Source organism: Microcaecilia unicolor, chromosome 2 (assembly GCF_901765095.1).
Source record: "Microcaecilia unicolor chromosome 2, aMicUni1.1, whole genome shotgun sequence".
In the NCBI taxonomy this organism is placed as follows: domain Eukaryota; kingdom Metazoa; phylum Chordata; class Amphibia; order Gymnophiona; family Siphonopidae; genus Microcaecilia; species Microcaecilia unicolor.
In genome coordinates, this window is record NC_044032.1 from 550,223,516 (window position 1) to 550,243,156 (window position 19,641).

At 41.4% G+C, this 19,641-nt stretch overlaps 1 protein-coding gene across 1 annotated transcript in view; it reads right to left on the minus strand.

The window, feature by feature from the left end:
* Positions 1-19,641, minus strand: part of NFXL1 (nuclear transcription factor, X-box binding like 1) — a 259,254-nt gene that overhangs the window by 75,428 nt on the left and 164,185 nt on the right. The window contains 3 exon segments of the mRNA XM_030191351.1: positions 4,863-5,029; positions 7,412-7,543; positions 17,947-17,968. Of these exon segments, the coding sequence (XP_030047211.1) occupies positions 4,863-5,029; positions 7,412-7,543; positions 17,947-17,968 (321 nt within the window).

Consider the following 19,641-nt stretch of genomic DNA (forward strand, 5'->3'; position numbering starts at 1 on the left):
GGGCTAGATGGACCAATGGACTGACCCAGTATGGTTATTCTATGTTCACATGGTGGAATGGGCTTGACTGCACGGGCCTTCAGAAGGGCGGAGAGGTCCTCTTCAAGTACCTGATCATGCCGAGAGCTGAGGTAATGAGCTCTCAGTGTGCAATTTGGAGGTCTTTGTTGCCAGTGCAGGGTGTAACCAAGACAGACTATTTGAAGAAGCCACCAGCTGGAGGTTACAAGGGGCTTCCCCTTCGTAGAAAAACTTCAGCCTCCCCCCAACTGGCTATGCTCTGCTGGAGGCAGTCAACAGCTCACCCCCTGCTGAGACTGGGGAGCTCCTGGGGCCTTAGGCGCACGCTGTTGACAGGAATGAGCATGCTGGGGTTGAGTCTAATGAGGCGGGTGAGAGGAGGTTGCGTACCAACATCTCTGCAAGTAGTAGGCACCCTTCCTCGACGAGGAGGCAGAGGCAGATACAGAAGGCACTCGGCAGGTATCAGCACACTTCTTGATTTGGTCAGCGACTTTCCCAACCTTCTCTTCAAAAAGATTATCCCCCTGGCATGAGGCATCCACTAACCTCTGTTGAGCCACTGGTTCTAAGCCAGAGACACACAGCTATGACAGTCTGCGCATTGTTATACTTTGGGCAGACTGTACAAGTGTTGTACGCGCCCCTGACCAAGAATTTACGCACATCTTCTGCTGCTTGGTCAACTGGCAAAGCGATTCGGCCTGCTCCAGAGGGAGAATGTCTGCCAAATCTAGCAGCTTGCGCATCGAATCCTGCAAGTACACACTTGAATACGGGACACAAGCATAGAGGCCTGAAACATCTTATGCCCTAAAGAGTGTCCAAGGTTTTAGCTTCCCTGCCTGGGGGCGCCAAAGAATAGTGTCTAGAACTCTTAGCCCATTTAAGGGCTGATTCAACCACCAGGGAATGATGAGGCAGGTGAGGCTTATAAAACCCTGAGGTACTCTGAATCCAGTACATGGTTTCAATCTTTTTTGGGAGTACTGAGACAAAGGGGACTCCCAATTCCGAACGAGAACATCCTGCAAGATATCGTGAAGCAGGACCATCACAGCAACTCTAGGAGGGGACTTGTAGTCCAGGACCTCAAGAATCTTAGCCCTGGGTTAGTTCTCCACTTCTAAAGGAAATGGAATAGGAGCCGCCATTTCCTTAAGAGGGGAAGGAAAGGATATCTAGGGGAGACTTGTCTCCTTTCCTGTAGAGGGGAGGGGTCAGATGGTATTCCATAAGACTCTTCCTCCGAGTATCAAGGGTCATCATTTGACTGCCAACACTCATCATTGGTATCAGCCAAAACTGAGCCCGCCTTGACCTACAGGAATCATGTCATTGTGAGGGGCATTCAAGGAGTTGGGTCCCACATTGACTCCAGCGAAGCTTCCTCCACTGATGTCATGAGAGTGGCAACTTGGATGGCAGTCGATGCCAGGGCTGCGTGCAACATCGGGGTCAGAGGCCTCACTGCAGGCTGAGGGCCAAGTGGGGCAGCCAGTAGAGGAATGGCAGGCATAAACACCCTTGACGCCGATGCACTCTGGTGAATAAAGCCAGCCAGAAACTCAGGCAGCAAGGCCCGGACGTGTTCACTGAGGGGAGACACCGGGAAAGGCTGGGGATCGGCTCAGAGACAGGCTGTAGAACTGCTGGAGTCGAAGTGGAAGGACATCCTGGCTACATGGAGATCTCTGCACTGGCAACTCTTGTATGGAGGGGGAGCTGTCCGCCTAGAGCTGATGCTTCTCAGGTTCCGAATCCCACGGTGCCCTAGAGCTCCCATCACCGTACATCGAGGGGGATCGATGCCGATGTTTCTTGGCCTTTGCCTGAAACAGGTCGTCGAGGCTCCTTGGTGCCGAGGACAATGTCAAATCCTCCCGTCATCTCAGGGTCCATCAAGCCCAGCATCCTATTTCAAACAGTGGCCAATCCAGGTCACAATTACCTGGCAAGATCCTAAAACAGTACAATACATTTTATGCTGATTATCCTAGAAATAAGCAGTGAATTTTTCCCCGTCCACTTTAATAATGGTCTATGGACTTTTATTTAGGAAGCTATTCAAACATTTTTTAAACCCCATTAAGCTAACTGCTTTTACTACATTCTCTGGCAACAAATTCCAGAGTTTAATTACATGTTGAGTGAAGAAATAGTTTCTCCAATTCATTTTAAATTTACTACCTTGTAGCTTCATTGCATGCCCACTAGACCTAATATTTTTGGAAAGAATAAACAAGTGATTCAAGTCTACTAGTTCCAATTCATTCACTATTTTATAGATCTCTAACACATCTTCCCCTCAGCTGTATTTACTCCAAGCTGAAGAGCACTAGCATAGGGAAGTTGTCCTTTCCCCTTTATCATTTTCGTTGCCCTCCTCTATACCTTTTCTAATTCCACTATATATTTTTTGAGATGTGGTGACCAGAACTGAACACAATATTTGAGGTAAGGTTGCACCAGGAAGCAATACAAAGACATTTAAAAGTCCTCATTTTTGTTTTCTAATCCTTTCCTAATAATAGCTAACATTCTATTTGCTTTCTTAGCTTCCACCGCACACTGAGCGGAAGGTTTCAACGTATCAACATTGACGCCTAGATCCCTTTCCTGGTCAGGGACTCCTAATGTGGAACCTTGCATTATGTAGCTATAGTTCGGGTTCCTCTTTCCCACATGCATAATTTTTGCATTTGCTCACATTAAACGTCATCTGCCACGTGGATGCCCAGTCTTCCTGTCTCATAAGGTCCTCTTAATTTTTCACAATCTTCTTGCGATGTAACAAATTTGAATAACTTTCTGTTGTCAGCAAATGTAATTACCTCACTAGTTACTCCCATCTCTAGATCATTTATAAATATATTAAATATATTAAAAAGCAACGGTTCCAGCACAGACCCCTGGGGAACCCTACTATCTACCCTTCTCCATTAAGAATACTGACCATTTAACCCTACTCTGTTTTCTATCCTTTAACCAGTTTTTAATCCACAATAGAACACTAACTCTTATCCCATGACTCTTCAATTTCCTCTGGAGTCTTTCATGAAGCACTTTGTCAAACACCTTTTGAAAATCCAGATACACAATATCGAGCGGCTCACCTTTATCAACATGTTTGTTCACACCTTCAAAGAAATTGGTGAGGCAAGATTTCTCTTCACTAAATCCATGTTGCCTTTGTCTCATTAATCCATATTTTTGAATATGCTCTGTAATTTTCTTCTTTATAACAGATACCATTTTGCCTGGCACTGAGGTCAGGCTCACAGTCTATAATTTTCCAGATCACCTCTGCAATCTTTACGTCGGCGTTACATTGGCCACCCTCCAATCATCCGGTACCACTCTTGATTTTAAAGATAAATTACATATTACTAACAACAGTTCTGTAAGTTAATTTTTCAATTCCATCAGTACTCTGGGTTGAATACCATCCGGTCCAAGATATTTGCTATTCTTCAATTTGTTAAATTGCGCCATTACATCCTACAGGTTTATAGAGATTTCATTTAGTTTCTCTGACTCATCAGCTTTGATAACAATTCTGGCACAGGTATCTCTCCCAAATCTTCCTTGTTGAAAACCGAAGCAAAGAGTTCATTTAATCTCTCCACAATGGTTTTGTCTTCCCTGAGTGCCCCTTCTATCCCTCGGTCATCTAGCGGTCCAACAGATGTTTTTGCTGGCTTCCTGCTTTTAATATACCTAAAAATTTTTAATATGTGTTTTTGCCTCCAACACAATCTTTTTTTCAAAGTCCCTCTTTCCTTTCCTTATCAGTGCTTTGCATTTGACTTGCCATTCCTTATGCTGCTTCTTATTATTTTCAGTCGGATCCTTCTTCCATTTTCTGAAGGATTTTCTTTTAACTCTAATAGCTTCCTTCACTTCACTTTTTAACTATGCCGGCTGTAGCGTGGCCTTCCTTCCTACTTTTATAATACATGGAATATATTTGGCCTGCGCTTCCAGAATAGTACTTTTGAACAGCATCCATGCCTGAAGTAAATGTTTTACCTACGCAGCTGCTCCTCTAAGTTTTTTTTTTCACTGTTCTTCTCACTTTATCATAGTCTCCTTTTTGAAAGTTAAATGCTAACGTATTGGATTTCCTGTGTGTACTTACTCCAAAGCTGATATCAAATCTGATCATATTATGATCACTGTTATCAAGATGCCCCAGCACCATTACCTACTGCACCAGAATATGTGCTCCACTAAGAACTAGGTTTAGACTTTTTCCTCATGTTGGCTCCTGTACCAGCTGCTACATAAAGCAGTCCTTGATTTCTTCAAGGAATTTTACCTCCCTAGCATGCCCTGAAGTTACATTTACCCAGTCAATATTGGGGTAATTCAGATCACCCATTATTATTGTGTTGCCCAATTTGTTAGCCTCCCTAATTTCTGATAATATTACACCTGTCCATCCTGGCCAGTTGAACAGCAGTACACTCCTATCTATATCCTTTTCCCCTTTATACATGGAATTTCAATTCATAGAGACTCCAAGATGTGTTTTGTGTCCTGCAGAATTTTCGATCTATTTGATTCAAGGCCCTCCTTAACATACAATGCTACCCCTCCACCAATTTGATCCACCCTATCACTACGATATAATTTGTACTCTGGTACGACAGTGTCCCACATGTTTGTTCACCCCTTCAAGGAAATGTACTAGATTTGTGGGGCAAGATTTTCCTTCACTAAATCCATGTTGGCTTTGTCTCATTAATTCTACTACTACTACTACTATTTAGCATTTTTATAGCGCTACAAAGCGTACGCAGCGCTGCACAAACACAGAAGAAAGAGAGTCCACATACTTGCACTCGACATAGAGATTCGTGATCTTGCAGTGACATTTTATTCTGATCATCTGAACACATGTAGGGCATTCCCCAGGGTGGCAGGGTAGGAGGCATGGGTGAGGACAACCAGAAGAGCGTGGCTTGCTGCACACTTCCTCACATGCTGAACATTCTGGTCCACACTAGTAAACAAGAGTAAAAGAACTTAGTGTAAAGTTATAAATCAAATGGAATGCTAAGCTTTATTAACAAAAAATTCAACCAGCTGAGACACAGGATGTTTAAAAAAAAAAAGACATTTAGAGCCCTCAAACAGCTTTAGCATGTATTTGAAATCAACTTTTCCAGAGAAAGCATTATCAATTAACTGGGGAATTCATAGTTTCACCACAATAAATCTGCCAACATTTCAGGTTTTTCCATAAACTTCACAACAGATTCAAGAAGTAATAGAAAATTAAAGTATTTCATGACAAGTTATCATACACTGTTCTACCATCTTGGACTGCACATGAAGGCTATAGAACAAAAGCAGCAGTCTCAAATTAACACCGATACATACATTTTGTTGTAGCTCTCCTCTCTTTAAAGATTCTGAATAGAGCTCAAATATGAACTAAAAGCATGGATTGTATTAAAATAAGATGAGAAACACTTTGCCACTGACTGGATTCACAGTATTCCATTTTCATTAACAGCTTTTCTCAAACAGAAACTACAGTATTACAGACAAGAAATGAAGATGTCAAAGCCAAGAATTTTGGCAAACAGCCAGGTTATTACTGCTTTAGAATTAAAGGTAAAAACAGCAATTTTTACAAAACAAAAGAACAAAAAGCTCTCTGGATAAAGAATAAGCCTTGATAGGTCAAGTATTTTGTTTAGTCTTTACCAATAAATAAAATGAAAAAAATATATATTAGGGCAATTTTAATGTTATTTATTTAGCAAATTCTAACCACAAAACAGACTGGCACAGAAAAATGTTATTTACTAATTTTTTCCTGTTTAGTGAGTAACGGTTTCTAGAAAAGCATGCAGAACATGGCTCATGGTGTGCATGTTGTGTGTTGGTATATGTGCCAAGGGGGCCTGATCTTAGAGCAGGAGATTTTAAGACATAACCCTAGTCCCACCTCTCGGCTTTACTCTCTGAAAGTCCTGAATTGCATGGTAACAGCATCGACAAGCCACCGCCGCCGCTCCTCAGGCAGCAGGAAACATCTTAATAAAACGTCATCTCCTGTTGCCATGGGACCAGTCTTGCAATAAGAGTTGCGGAATGGAAACGGGACTTGATATACCAACTTTCTGTGGTTTTTACAACAACATTCAAAGCGGTTTACATAGTAGATACAGGTACTTACTTGTACCTGTAGCAATGGAGGGTTAAGTGACTTGCCCAGACTCACAAGAAGTTGCAGTGGAAATTGAACCCAGTTCTCCAGGATCAAAGTCATCTGCACTAACCACTAGGCTACTCCTCCACTCCTAAAGTCTAACGAGGCCACCACTTGAAGTCTTGGCAGCATTTTGAAGTGGCGCTGGCAGCGAGCAGCAGCGTCACATAGGAAAGAGTGGGGTTCTTTCCTGCCCTGAAGAGGCCACTAGACCACCAGGGCACAACAACGGTACATGAGGGGAGGGCACCCCGAGGGCCACCAGCCAACCTGCAAACCCACACAAATGGGCAGGCTGGAAAAATCTGCCTAATGTCCCACAGTGCCCTCAAAAAGAGGACATGTTCGGGTAAACCCGGACATGTAGTAACCCTAGTAATATGTGGCTGTCTTAACTAATGATGTTTGTTTTATACCAATGATTATATGCTCATAAGTTTTGTAGCTTTTTGGAGTGACCATTTTTAGATTATTCAGTGCTCATTTTAGATCATCACTGCTTGTGTGTGAACTACTAGTCTTTGTGAGTAGTCCTTTCACACTTTTACATTGCTTTTTGATACTGGTTTTTATAATAGTTTATATGTTAATTTTATTTATAGTTATATTTAGTCACCTCTAATGCAGCCCTTTGCCAGGCACTTGTGAGACCTTTTTATTGAATTAATGTTTCTTCGACACCAAGCATGTATTCTGCTTCTTTGGACTGCCTGATACCTACTTTCTGGGCAGGTTAACTGCTTTGCCTTAAGATAGAATGGAGAGTTTTGATTGTACCATTCAAGGGCTGGGAACAAAAGAACTATTCTACCATAAGAGACAACATAGCAAAAGAAATGTTATTGGACTTCTTAGGTTAAATAACATTTTGGATTATAGGGGATTTTAGTTAAGAATTCTGGAAAAATGGAGAGAGAGTGTGAATGAGTGGGATATGTGGAAAGATGATATGTTTAAGAAGTCTGCTGTTGCATATTAAAATAAAATAGATAATTAAGCTATACAAAAAAAGAAAAGAAAAGATGGGGTGGGGTAGAGTGGTAAGAATCTAAAATAACGGATTAGATCTTGATGTATTTTATACAGTAATGGAATATCTCGCATCACATACATGCCAAAAAGAAATCTCTTAGGAAACAAAATTAAACAAAAACAAAACCTTACCTCTAGCTTGCCACTAGCTTCTGTGACTTCATGACATTTGTTTACACAAGTGTGATTGCCACATTTGAGGAGCCGTTTGCATGATCTTCCACATGAGTAAGGACCAACAGCATGGCAAGGTATCGGACTGACCTGAAAACTCAAAGGAAAATGAATGATAGCAAATCAGAAAATATTTTGCTGGTAATTCTTGAAAAATCTCTGCCAACTCAAATCATTAAAAAAACTTGTTCAATAAATTTGTCTTTTTTTGATAAGCCTCAAATAAACCTAACATTCACAATACATTTTTTTTTTTAGTCAACAGGGACAGTGTGCAATTTATATCCGAGGAGTGAAAGAAAAATATTTCTTCCTTCTAAGCCAGGAGTTTCCAGACGTGACCTGGGGATTTCACAGTTAGTTGGGTTTTCAGAGACAGGTTTGCATATAACCAAGTCTCCAGTGCATGCAAATAGACATAATGCATATTCAGTGTGGATATCTGGAAATTCTAACTGGCTATATTTTACATTCAGAACAGGTTTCGGAAGCCTTGTTCTAAATGTGTATATTTTTGATACTGTTTCACAGTAGTTCTATTATTAGGTTTCAATTTGCTGTTTTCAAGTTTACCTTATTTATTGTATTTGTTTATTCTTGGATATTTTACTATTGTTATGCTGTTAACAAAATTGTTTTTGTTAAACTGTACCTGCTGTACATCGCCTTGGGTGAATCTCTTTATAAAGGCGGTTAATAAATCCCAATAAATAAGCAAGCAAGCATCAAATGGAAAATAGTGTTATAGCTGTCTGGTAGATCAAATGAACTATACAAAAAAAAAAAGACAAGATGACTAACTATAAAAGGAAAATTATAGCCAGGTCCTATCTGGAAGAGTCTCTGCTGACACAACTAAGTGGATTACAATAAAACATTCATAATAAACTTCAACAGATAAACCTCATCTGGCATCAAACAAGCTAACAAATCAGCCCCATGTCTGCACAAACATTTGTGTCTTTAATAATTTTTGAAATAATGCCATACTACTACTACACTGTCTTAAAGCCCTAGGTAAAGCATTCCAAATCTGCAGTTCAGCAATAGAAAATGCTGCCTTTCGAGTACATGCATATTTCACAGAACGCAAATCTCTAGTTACCAGCAACATCGCATGCTCTGACCTCAATGTCCATAAAGGCTGATATACTGAAATAACATCTTTAACATACCGTGGAACAGTGTACCAAACAGTATACCAACCCCAGCTACTTTTTTAGATGGATGAGAAACAAATCTACAAATTGGGAAAGCTTTAAAGCCAAGTTATCTCTTATCTCGCCTTCTAAGATGCACCTCCTGAACCAGATACACAGAAGCCTCAAGCCTATTGGCCTTCTGTAGTAGGCATTTAAACTTAAAGGGAGAATAGTGACAACCTTACTATTAGCCATAATAATAGAGGAGAAAGTATACAAATCTTATTGCTAGTCATAAACATAGATACACCACTAGAAATAAATTCACACTGCAATCCCACTATAGCCTCCCCCCCTCGCTTTCCCCATCCCCAAATCCCCCATCCTCCCTTTCCCCAACCCCCATGCCAAAGTAATGAGGAGTTTGGTGAGGAGGAAAAACCTTGCGACCCTGGCCACTCCCCTAATATGGTGCCATGATCAGGGAAGTAAGCTGATCCCAAAACCAAGTGGCCATTATAGAATTGTGCAAACATCAAAATCGAACCTAGAATGGACAAATTAACTTATTATCAAGATAAACAGGACCCACAGTAAAACTCTCAACGTGCTAAACTCAACAGAGAGTGCCAAAGCATATAGCACTTAGTAATATAACTTGATGCTCCATGCCCAATTTCTCTGTTGTGATTGGAGCCTGCTTTTGCCAGATGAAACTCGCTGCCATTTTTGTGGGATGGATGGTTTAGGTTGGTGTACTTCAGGTGCCTCTTCTACAGCCCACCATCCAAGTGATCTTAACACTGGCAGTGCAGATTCCCTGGATGAGACTTTGTACACTGTGAATTGTAGTCCAAAAGAAAAACAGCGCTATCTCACTTAATCAGTTCTAAGATTCTCTGTGACGTCCCTCATTTCGTGCCATTTGCATATTATTGGGGAGACATCTGCAAAAAGAGATATTTCTTATGTTTCCCATGTTAAGTGATCCTGCTTCCATGCAGCAAAAAAGATCACCTCTTAAGACATAACTGTGATAGCACGCTATATCTTTGGCTAGATACATGAGGCAGTACATTGAAAAATAACAGGCAGTAGTGTAATGATGGAATACATCTTTCTGTGATAGGAAAAAAGATTCTTAGCAAGAAATTCAGACAGTATGTTTGTAGACATTTAAACTAGAGTGTGGGGATGGCAAAAGGAAGCAAGAAAATCCAGAACGTCACCTCCCCGGAAAAACATGATGGCAGAGGAGACAGTAATGTTAATATAGAAAACTATCTAAACTATCTTAACACATGGAAAGCAATGAGAAATGCTCCTAGTTTTGGATTACCTAAATCTGTAAAAACTACTCCCGATCATCTGACCTTCAGAAAAGCACTCAAGACCACCTTATTTGGAATAGCTTACGCTAAAGTCCCGCCGTTGCATCCCTAACTGTTGAACTGTACCTGTCTTAATGACATCCTCCACTTTCTTACCCTTCCCCTTCTCTGTAATTACTTACTGATCAATCCTACTTCCATGTACTTGATTGTTTATGCCAAATTAATGTATGCCTTTTCAGCCCTTTGCTGTTGTAAGCCATATTGGGCCTGCCTGCGGGCGGGAAAATGTGGGATATAAATGCTATAAATAAATAAAAATGTTTAAGATTTGTAAGCCCTGATGATGGCTGGAGTCTTGAATACTGTTGCTATTACTGAGACATGGTTCAACGACTCCCATGAATGGGATGCGACCATACCAGGCTATAATGTTTTTAGGAAGAGCCAAAGAGGTAGAGGAGTGGCACTGTATGTGAAAAATAATATCAGAGCAACTGAAAAGCAGGGAAGCTGGTGAAAGGATGAAGTTATATGGATCATCCTGGAAAGAGAAAATGGAACCTGTATCCACACATGTGTTATCTACAGACCTCTGGCACAAATGGAGAAACTGAACAAGCTTGGAATGAAAGAGGAGGAGCTGTAGCTGGGAGATTTAAACTTGCCTGATGTGGACTGGAACATCCTGTCAGCAGAATCAGAAAGAAGCAGAGAGATTGTAGATGCCTGTCAAAGTGCTTTGTGCAGACAAATGGTGACAGAATCCATAAGGGAAGGTTCGATGCTGGATATAGTGCTCACAAATGGAGGAAGTGTTTCCAACATCCAGGTGGGTGCCCACCTAGGCATAGTGATCACACAATATGGTTTGAGATAAGAGCAAAAGTGGACGGCAGATGCACAAAAGTAAAAGTACTAGATCTTAGACATGCTGATTTTGGTAAAATGGGGGAATACCTGAAGAAGCTGATGGCACGGGCAGGCAGAGAAGAAGTGGAAGTCCAGTGGCCTAGAGCTGAAAGCTGCTATAAATATGTCAACAGATCTTTATATTAGGAAAGTTAACAAAATCAAGAGAAACAGGAAGTCTATATGGTTCTCCAAAGAAGTGGCCGAAAAAATAGGGGCAAAAAGAGGCTGTGTTCAAGAAATACCGAAGAACTTAAGAGGATCATGGAAAAGATTACCAGATTAAACTCAGAGAAGCAAAGAGGGAAAAACAGCTAGCGCAAGCACACGTGTAAGAAAAAATGGCTAAAGATGTCATGAGAGATGATAGGACCTTTTTCAGACACACTGGGGAAAGGAGGTAAGCTAGGAATGGTATTGGAAGACTGAAAGATGCTGAGAATGGCTATGTGGAGATTGGTGAGGATAAGGCAAACATGCTAAACAAATGCTTCTCTTCAGTTTACATTGAAGAAAATCGTAGAGAAGGACCGCGGTTGGCTGATGAGGATGTATCTGGGAATGGAGTGGATACTGCACCCTTCACGGAAGAAAAAGCGTTTATAAACAACTTGAAAATCTGGAAGTGGACAAAGCTATGGGGCCGGATGGGATACATCCCAGGATACTGCGGGGGCTTAGAGAAATCTTGGCAGGACCTCTTAAGGATTTATTTAAGAGGTCTTTAGAGACAGAAAAGGTTCCATGGGATTGGGAGACTAGCGGATGTGGTCTCTCATTACTAAAGCAGGGTCAGAGAAGTGAGAAACTACAGGCCGGTAAGCTTCACATCGGTGGTAGGAAAAAATAATGGTGTCGCTGCTGAAGGAAAAGATAGTTAACTTTCTAGAATCCAACAGACTGAGTGATCCGAGGCAACATGGCTTTACCAAAGCAAAATCCTGCCAAACAAATCTAATTGATTTTTTTGACTGGGTGACCAAAGAAATGAATAAAGAACATGAGCTAGATGTAATCTACTTGAACTTTGGCAAAGCCTTTGATAGGATTCCTCACAGAAGACTCTTGAATAAGCTGAGAGGGCTCAAAGTGGTGAAATGGATTGGAAACTGGTTGACCAACAGGCGACAGAGGATGGTGGTAAATAGAATCCGCTCAGAAGGAAGTTGAGAAGTGGAATGCCTCAGGGATTGGTACTAGGGCCGATTCTGTTTAATATATTTGCGAAAGACCTTGCTGATGGGTTAGAAAGAAAAGTTTGCATTTTTGCAGATGACGCAAAGATAGCCAATAGTGTGGATACCCCAGAGGGAGTAGATACCATGAGAACAAATCTCAATTGGTCAAAGGTCTTGACAGTTAAAATTTTATGCTAATAAGAGTGATAAACTTGAGGTGCAGAAATCCAAAGGAGATGTACCAGATAGGAGGAGAGAGATTGATAAGCAAAGCTCAGGAGAGGGACCCTGGTGTCTGAGGATCTCAAAGTGACAAGACCAACAGGGCCAACAAGATGCTAGGCTGCACAGAAAAGGGTATAACCAGCAGAAGAAATGAGGTGTTGACGCAAGTTGGTGAGGCTCCACTTGTAGTATTGTGTTCAGTTTTGGAGGCCATATCTTGCTAAGGACTTTAAAAACAAAACTTGAAACAGTTCAGAGAAAAGCAACGAAAATGATATAGGGCTTGCGTCAGAAAACGTACAAGGACAGACTTAAGAAACTGAAAATGTATGTCCTGGAGGAAAGGCGAGACAGGGGTGATATGATACAAAGATTTGAAATATATTAATCTACAAACAAACCTTTTCCAGAGATGAGAAGGTGGTAGAATTAGATGGCATCAATTGAGAGGGGGGAGGGAGTGACTCAGGAATAATGTCAGGAAGTACTTTTTCAAGGCGAGGGCGGTAGATACCTGACATGCCCTCCCATGAGAAGTGGTGGAGATGAAAACAGAAACGGAATTCAAAAATAGAAACATGACGGCAGATAAAGGCCATATGACCCATCCAGCCTGCCCATCCTCTGTAAACCCTAATTCTTCCTGTTCCTAAGCGATCCCACGTGCTTATCCCATGCCTTTTTAAATGCTGGAACAGTCCTCGACTCCAAAACCTCTACCAGGAGGCCATTCCACGCCTCCATCACCCTTTCTGTGAAATAGTACTTCCTTAGATTATGCCTAAGCCTATTCCCTTTTAACTTTCTCATATGCTCCCTCATTCCAGAGCTCTCCTTCATTTGAAAAAGGCTCTCTTCCTGTACATAAATGCCCTTGAGATATTTAAACGTCTTTATCATGTCTCCTCTCTCCCTCCTCTCTTCCAGCATATAAATGTTGAGGTTCATAAGCCTGTCCCTATAATTTTTGCGTTCAAGACCGCTTACTAATTTTGTAGCCGCCGTCTGGACCAACTCCATCCTGTTTATATCTTTCTGTAAGTGCGGTCTCCAGAACTGCATGCAGTACTCCAAATGGGGCCTCACTAGAGACTTGTACAACGGCACTATCACCTCCTTTTTCCTGCTGGTCATGGCGCTCTTTATGCACCCAAGCATCCTTCTGGCTTTGACCGTCGCTTTTTCTACCTGTTTGGAAGCTTTAAGGTCATCAGACACAATCACCCCCAAGTCCCACTCTTCCATCGCACACAAACACTTCACCCCCTATACTGTACCATTCCCTCGGATTCTTGCGACTCAAGTGCATGACCCTGCATTTTTTGGGATTAAACCTTAGTTGCCAAATATCAGTCCATTCCTCTAGCTTCACTAGGTCCTTCCTCATGTCATTCACACCCTCCAGGGTGTCCACCCTGTTGCAGAGTTTAGTATCATCCGCAAAGAGACAAACCTTACCAGACAGCCCTTCCACAGTATCGCTCACAAAAATGTTAAAAAGAGACGGCCCTAGGACCGATCCCTGCGGTACGCCATTGACGACATCCTTTTCTTCAGAGCAAGCTCCATTTACCACTACCCTCTGTCTCCTACCATTGAACCAATTTTCAACCCAATCCGTTACTCTAGGTCCCATACCGAGGGCACTTTATTTATTTATCAGTCGCCTGTGTGGAACCGTGTCAAAGGCTTTGCTGAGATCCAAGTATACCACATCAAGTGCCCCTCCCACATCCAACTGGTTGGTCACCCAGTCGAAGAAGACAGATTCGTCTGACACGACCTGCCACTAGTGAAGCCATGCTGTCTTGGGTCTTGCATTCCATTTAGCTCAAGAAATCTCACAATCCTCCTCTTTAGAAGCGTTTCCATTAGCTTACTCACCACCAAGGTCAGACTGACAGGTCTGTAATTTCCAAACTCCTCCTTACTTCCACTCTTGTGCAAAGGAACCACATCCGCCCTTCTCCAGTCCACCGGGACCACTCCAGTTTCTAAGGAAGCATTGAAGAGGTCCATCAGCGGAGCCAACAGAACTTCTCCGAGTTCCTTAAGCACCCTCAGGTGTATCCCATCTGGCCCCATCGTTCTGTCCACTTTTAGTTTGGCAAGCTCTTCCTGTATAGAAGATGGGTCATTCCATGCCAAGTGGTCTAAAATTAAAAAAAGTTCCCACCATCATATTCTCCAATTTTGTTCAAATTTTATCTGTTGCACGAGTCAGGTGTTAAAAGAAGGTTCCCAAAATTTGAGGTCTCTAACTGCAATAGTTGCAGATCTAGACCCCCTTTTCTGGAAGGTTGTCAGTCCATGAGCGCGCGACATTTACCAAAATGCCATTTTTGGGGTCTAATAAAATCCAAACACATTTATAAGAATGGCTAAAATATTCAAATCCTGTTCAGTTTTTGATGTTAATTCCGATGAAATACATTTTAACATTATGGATGCAAAATCCAGTCAAACAAGTTGACTCAAAGTGTGCATCAAAATTGGTCGCGACTCATCAGAACATATTTGGACCAATATTCAGACCACAACAACTTCCATGCAAACAAAGATACAGACTTGAAATTTTGAACAAGCATTATGCTTGTGCTGGACATAATACTGCCAGATTTGCAACTAACCAGCATCTATAACCGCCCTGCAAGATCTCTTCAAAGTTGGCACTGTCAGCGCAAATGTACCAAAGTTCAAAGCCAATTATTTAAAAAAAAAGAGTCTGCCTGAATCAGCTTGTAAACAGTATCATCTGAAAGAGAAAATTGTGCTCTACAACACTGATATGGTAAAATTATGCATCATACCTGATAATTTTCTTTCCATTAATCATAGCAGTTCAATCCATAGACTGGTGGGTTGTGTCCATCTACCAGCAGGTGGAGATAGAGAGCAATCTTTTGCCTCTCTACATGTGGTCATGTGCTACCAGGAAATCCTCAGTATAGTCGATATCAAAGCTCCATCCGCAGGAATCACCAAACATAGAGAATTACACCCACAAAGGGACACTCCGCCACCCAACCACCACCGAAGTGGGGGGGGGGGGCACCCACACCCGCCGACGAGGGGGGGAACTGGCATGTCCTGCTACCGCAACCGCGGGAGGAGCTGGCTTAACCCATCACCGCCAAAGCGAGAGGGAAACAAAGCTACCCTACTGCCGCAGAAAGCGGGAGGGAGCACTGGCATAATTTTGTTATGAATCCAACCACCGTCGAAACAGGGGGAAAGCAGCAGCAACTCTCTGTAACACAAAGTCGTCCCAACTCCTGGGAAATCCAAGTGGAAGAACTTGAATTCGAAGTCCTCCTGAACAGGAACTGAAGTCTAAACTTGAACCTAAAATATAACTGAACTAGAACAAACAGTACAGATATCTGGGAGGGACTATGGATTGATCTGCTATGATTAATGGAAAGAAAATTATCAGGTATGATACATAATTTTACCTTCCATATCATCAAGCAGATCAATCCATAGACTGGTGGGATGTACCCATTAGATTGTAAGCTCTTTGAGCAGGGATTGTCCTTCTGTGTTAAAATTGTACAGCGCTGCGCAACCCTGGCAGCGCTCTAGAAATGTTAAGTAGTAGTAGTAAGTAGTACCCAAGCAGTACTCACCCAGGGCGGGACATGGAAATCCCAGAACGCAACACTGAAGCTCCAAACTGGGCTTTGGCCCGGGCTGTCACGTCCAAGTGATAATGCCGTGAGAAGGTATGAGCCGACGCCCAAGTCGCCGATCTGCAAATCTCCTCCAAGGAAACGGATCTGGACTCTGCCATTGAAGCCACCTGTGCTCTAGTAGAATGAGCCTTCAGCTGGATAGGCGGCACCTTCCCTGCGGCCACACAAGCCGCCGCAATCGTTTCCTTGACCCAACGTGCCACGGTAGGTTTAGATGCCTGCAGACCCCTACGGGAGCCCGCGAACAGCACAAACAGGTGATCCGACTTCCGGAAATCGTTGGTCACTTCCAAGTATCTGATGATAACTCGTCTAACATCCAGGCATCTGAGAGCACGATACTACTCTGGATAATCCTCCCTACAGAAGGAGGGTAGACAAAGCTGCTGATTCACATGGAAGCGAGAAACCATCTTGGGCAGGAAGGAAGGCACTGGGCGAATAGACACTCCTGCCTCCGTGAACCGCAGGAATGGCTCTCTACACGAGCGCGCCTGGAGCTCGGAAATCCTCCTGGCAGAAGCGATTGCCACCCAAAAAAACTGCTTTCAACGTCAGGTCCTTCAGAGACAGCCGCGATAATGGCTCAAAGGGCGGCTTCTGCAAGGCCAGTAGCACCAGATTGAGATTCCACGTAGGCACTATCGAGTGCAGAGGAGGGCGTGGGTGATTAACCCCTTTGAGAAAACGCACCACATCTGGCTGAGAAGCCAGGGAAGCACCCTTCAGGCGACTCCTGAAGCAAGCTACAGCCGCTACCTGGACCAGATAGAGAGAATACTGGGGATTTCTTGGTAGCACATGACCACATATAGAGAGGCAAAAGATTGCTCTCTATCTCCACCTGCTGGTAGATGGACACAACCCACCAGTCTATGGATTGATCTGCTTGATGATATGGAAGTTTTAGTTACCTAATACAAATACAAAACTGACTCCAGCTTATACACAATCATTCAAAAAAAAAAGCTGATATCTGTTTTTTGAAAATTGGAGAAAAGCCCTCAGAAACCAAAGGCGGAATGTCTCTGATTTAAAACACTGTCACAGTAACTTAATGTGTACAGTGTTTGATTTTGATCACTGGGCATAAAAACTCCAATAACTTATGAGAACAAAAATTTTTTTTGTGATGCTTTTAAATTGTGATTAAAGTGCAGATTTGCAAATAACGAATAAACAAACTTCTCACTAATTCAAAATGCTCTTATTCTCATCAAATCTCGCTTATAACTGATATTGATAGAGAAAGCACTTAGCTTATCATCTTATCCAGCACAGACTCAAGTTCAACGGGGCCACGTTTCACCCATCAAAAAAAGGCAGATTTTACAATTTGAATGTTGTTGAATTCTAAATACTTTTAACTTTTACTTCTCTAGAGACCGTGCACTGCTATTTAGCACCAGTTCCTGACGAAGCCTTTTTTTGATGGGTGAAACGGTGGCCCTGTCGAACTTGAGCATTTCAAATTAGTGAGAAGTCTATTTGTTATTTGCAAATCTGCACTTTAATCACAATTTAAAAGCATCACAAAAATGTTTTTGTTCTCATAAAAGTTATTGGAGTTTTCATGCCAATGATCGAAATCAAACGCTGTACACATTCAGTTACTGTGACAGTGTTCCCTTTGGTTTCTGAGGGCTTTTCTCCAATTTTCAAAAAACAGATATCAGCAGCTATTTTGAATGATTGTGTATAAGCTGGAGTCAGTTTTGTATTAGGTTACTTTTTTCAACTCTAGCAGAAAAACTGCATTTACTTTAAGTTCCTAAAAATCAGTTACAAAACGTACTGTAGTTTATTACATCAAAAATGCAAGCCAGCTAACCTGCAAACCGGTCGCAACATTCTTGTTTTCAGTTGGGCCATTTGTACTAAACACTATAAGATACAACATTAATAAGCTACAACAAATTCATTTTTATATTTTTGGTTGTCTTAATAATCTTTCTTAGGAAAACGATTAATTTTATATTGCCCACAACCGGCCACAGGCCTATGACTCACCTCATGTTTTCCAAGACACTCCCTGCAACAAAATAAAACAGCATTTCAGCCAATTGTGGGAGGACATTTTCAATGAATAACGCAAATAAGCTATTGCTCTTTATGTGATCTTTATTTGCTATGAGAAAATAACTAAGTTGAACCAAACAGATTAGTCATGTTACTTTTATTTTTATTAAAGTCCCAGTTTATAACAAATTAAGTTTATAACAATTCTTATAAAGAGAAATTTATTATTGAAGAATCCTGTTGTAACGAACAGGAAAAAAAATTCTTTCAGAGAAGATAAAACTCTATTTAAAAGTTATTGTTTAACACAATCATAGTAACATTTTCTTACCAGTATTGAATCTGAACAAGTTCTGAACATTAACTTAGCACAAGCTTCTGTGTAACAACTAGGGATTCAACAATTCCTTCAGAACTTACTCAAGGATGAAATGCACTCATCACAGTCCTCCTACTCCTGGGTCCCAATCAGGGTCAAAAATCTAGATAAGGAGTTCTATGAAGTCTCCTAGAACATCTCATCTATTATTTTAAACCTGGCAGTGAAGAAGACCCTGAGAGGCTAGACATAGGCATTACCTATTTTGAGACAAATTGGAGAACTAAACTACAATGGTTTGGCAAAAAGTTCCAAGAAATTTGCAGCTTTACTTAGGAATGTGGATGAAACGGCCTTTATTTTCTGGAAGGAAAAAACAAAGATGCCATATAGGGGGTAAGAAAACAGATAAAGCTATACCTACACCTGAAATATTGACTGGTTCTGAACTCCAATTAGCTAAAGCACCTATATCTTTCTTGAGGAGGAATTAAGACAATGGAGCAGACATGGTGATTAAAAAAAAAATGGAGACAATGAAGAAATCAATAAAACAGTATGCTCAACATAGCCATGTTTCGCCTGTTAAGGGCTGCTTCAAAGGCAAAATGTTAAAACAAAACCGATATATAAATACAATTAAGACATATCACAACGCAAAATCATGCTAACAAATAGAAAACAATGAATCAAATACTAAAACAGCATGTATAAGATCATCATAATAAATAAATAAATACATACATCATTGAATATCAGAGTCAAAGCAAAAATTTATGTGGAAACACAAACTTACACATACCCTTATGGAGTGAGCATTTCACACCACCAGAGACATCATTTGATGTGCGTGACTGGAGCATCCCTTACAACAGTAGTGGGTCACATGACCTGAACTTCAGCAGCTGGACAAGAACTATCAGCTCTGTCTTTTTACAAAAAAGCAGATGACTATCAGAAAATCCTCTCAAAACTATCCCAAAGTGAATACAAATCATTAAATAATTACAAAAATGTTTTTAAAAAATGCTAAAAAAACAATCCCATGCATTCCACCTATCATAGGGAACAACATGGCTGCTGACCCTCCAGTTTTAAGGGAAGCTCCAGTTACACACACCAGATGCTGCCTGTATAGTGACCCCCTTGGAGGTTGGAGGTCCAGGCATATGGGTGGAATTAACTTATTTTTAAGGAACTGCTTTATGCATGCTTTTACACCGAATCTTTGGAAGAGACTGAGGGTTTAGAATTGTTTTAATATTTATTCTTTCATTCTCTGCAGCAATGCCTATGGTGAAGTGAAATGCTCACACCATAAGGGGTGTAAGAAGCTTGGGTTTACACACACATTTTTTAAATTTCAA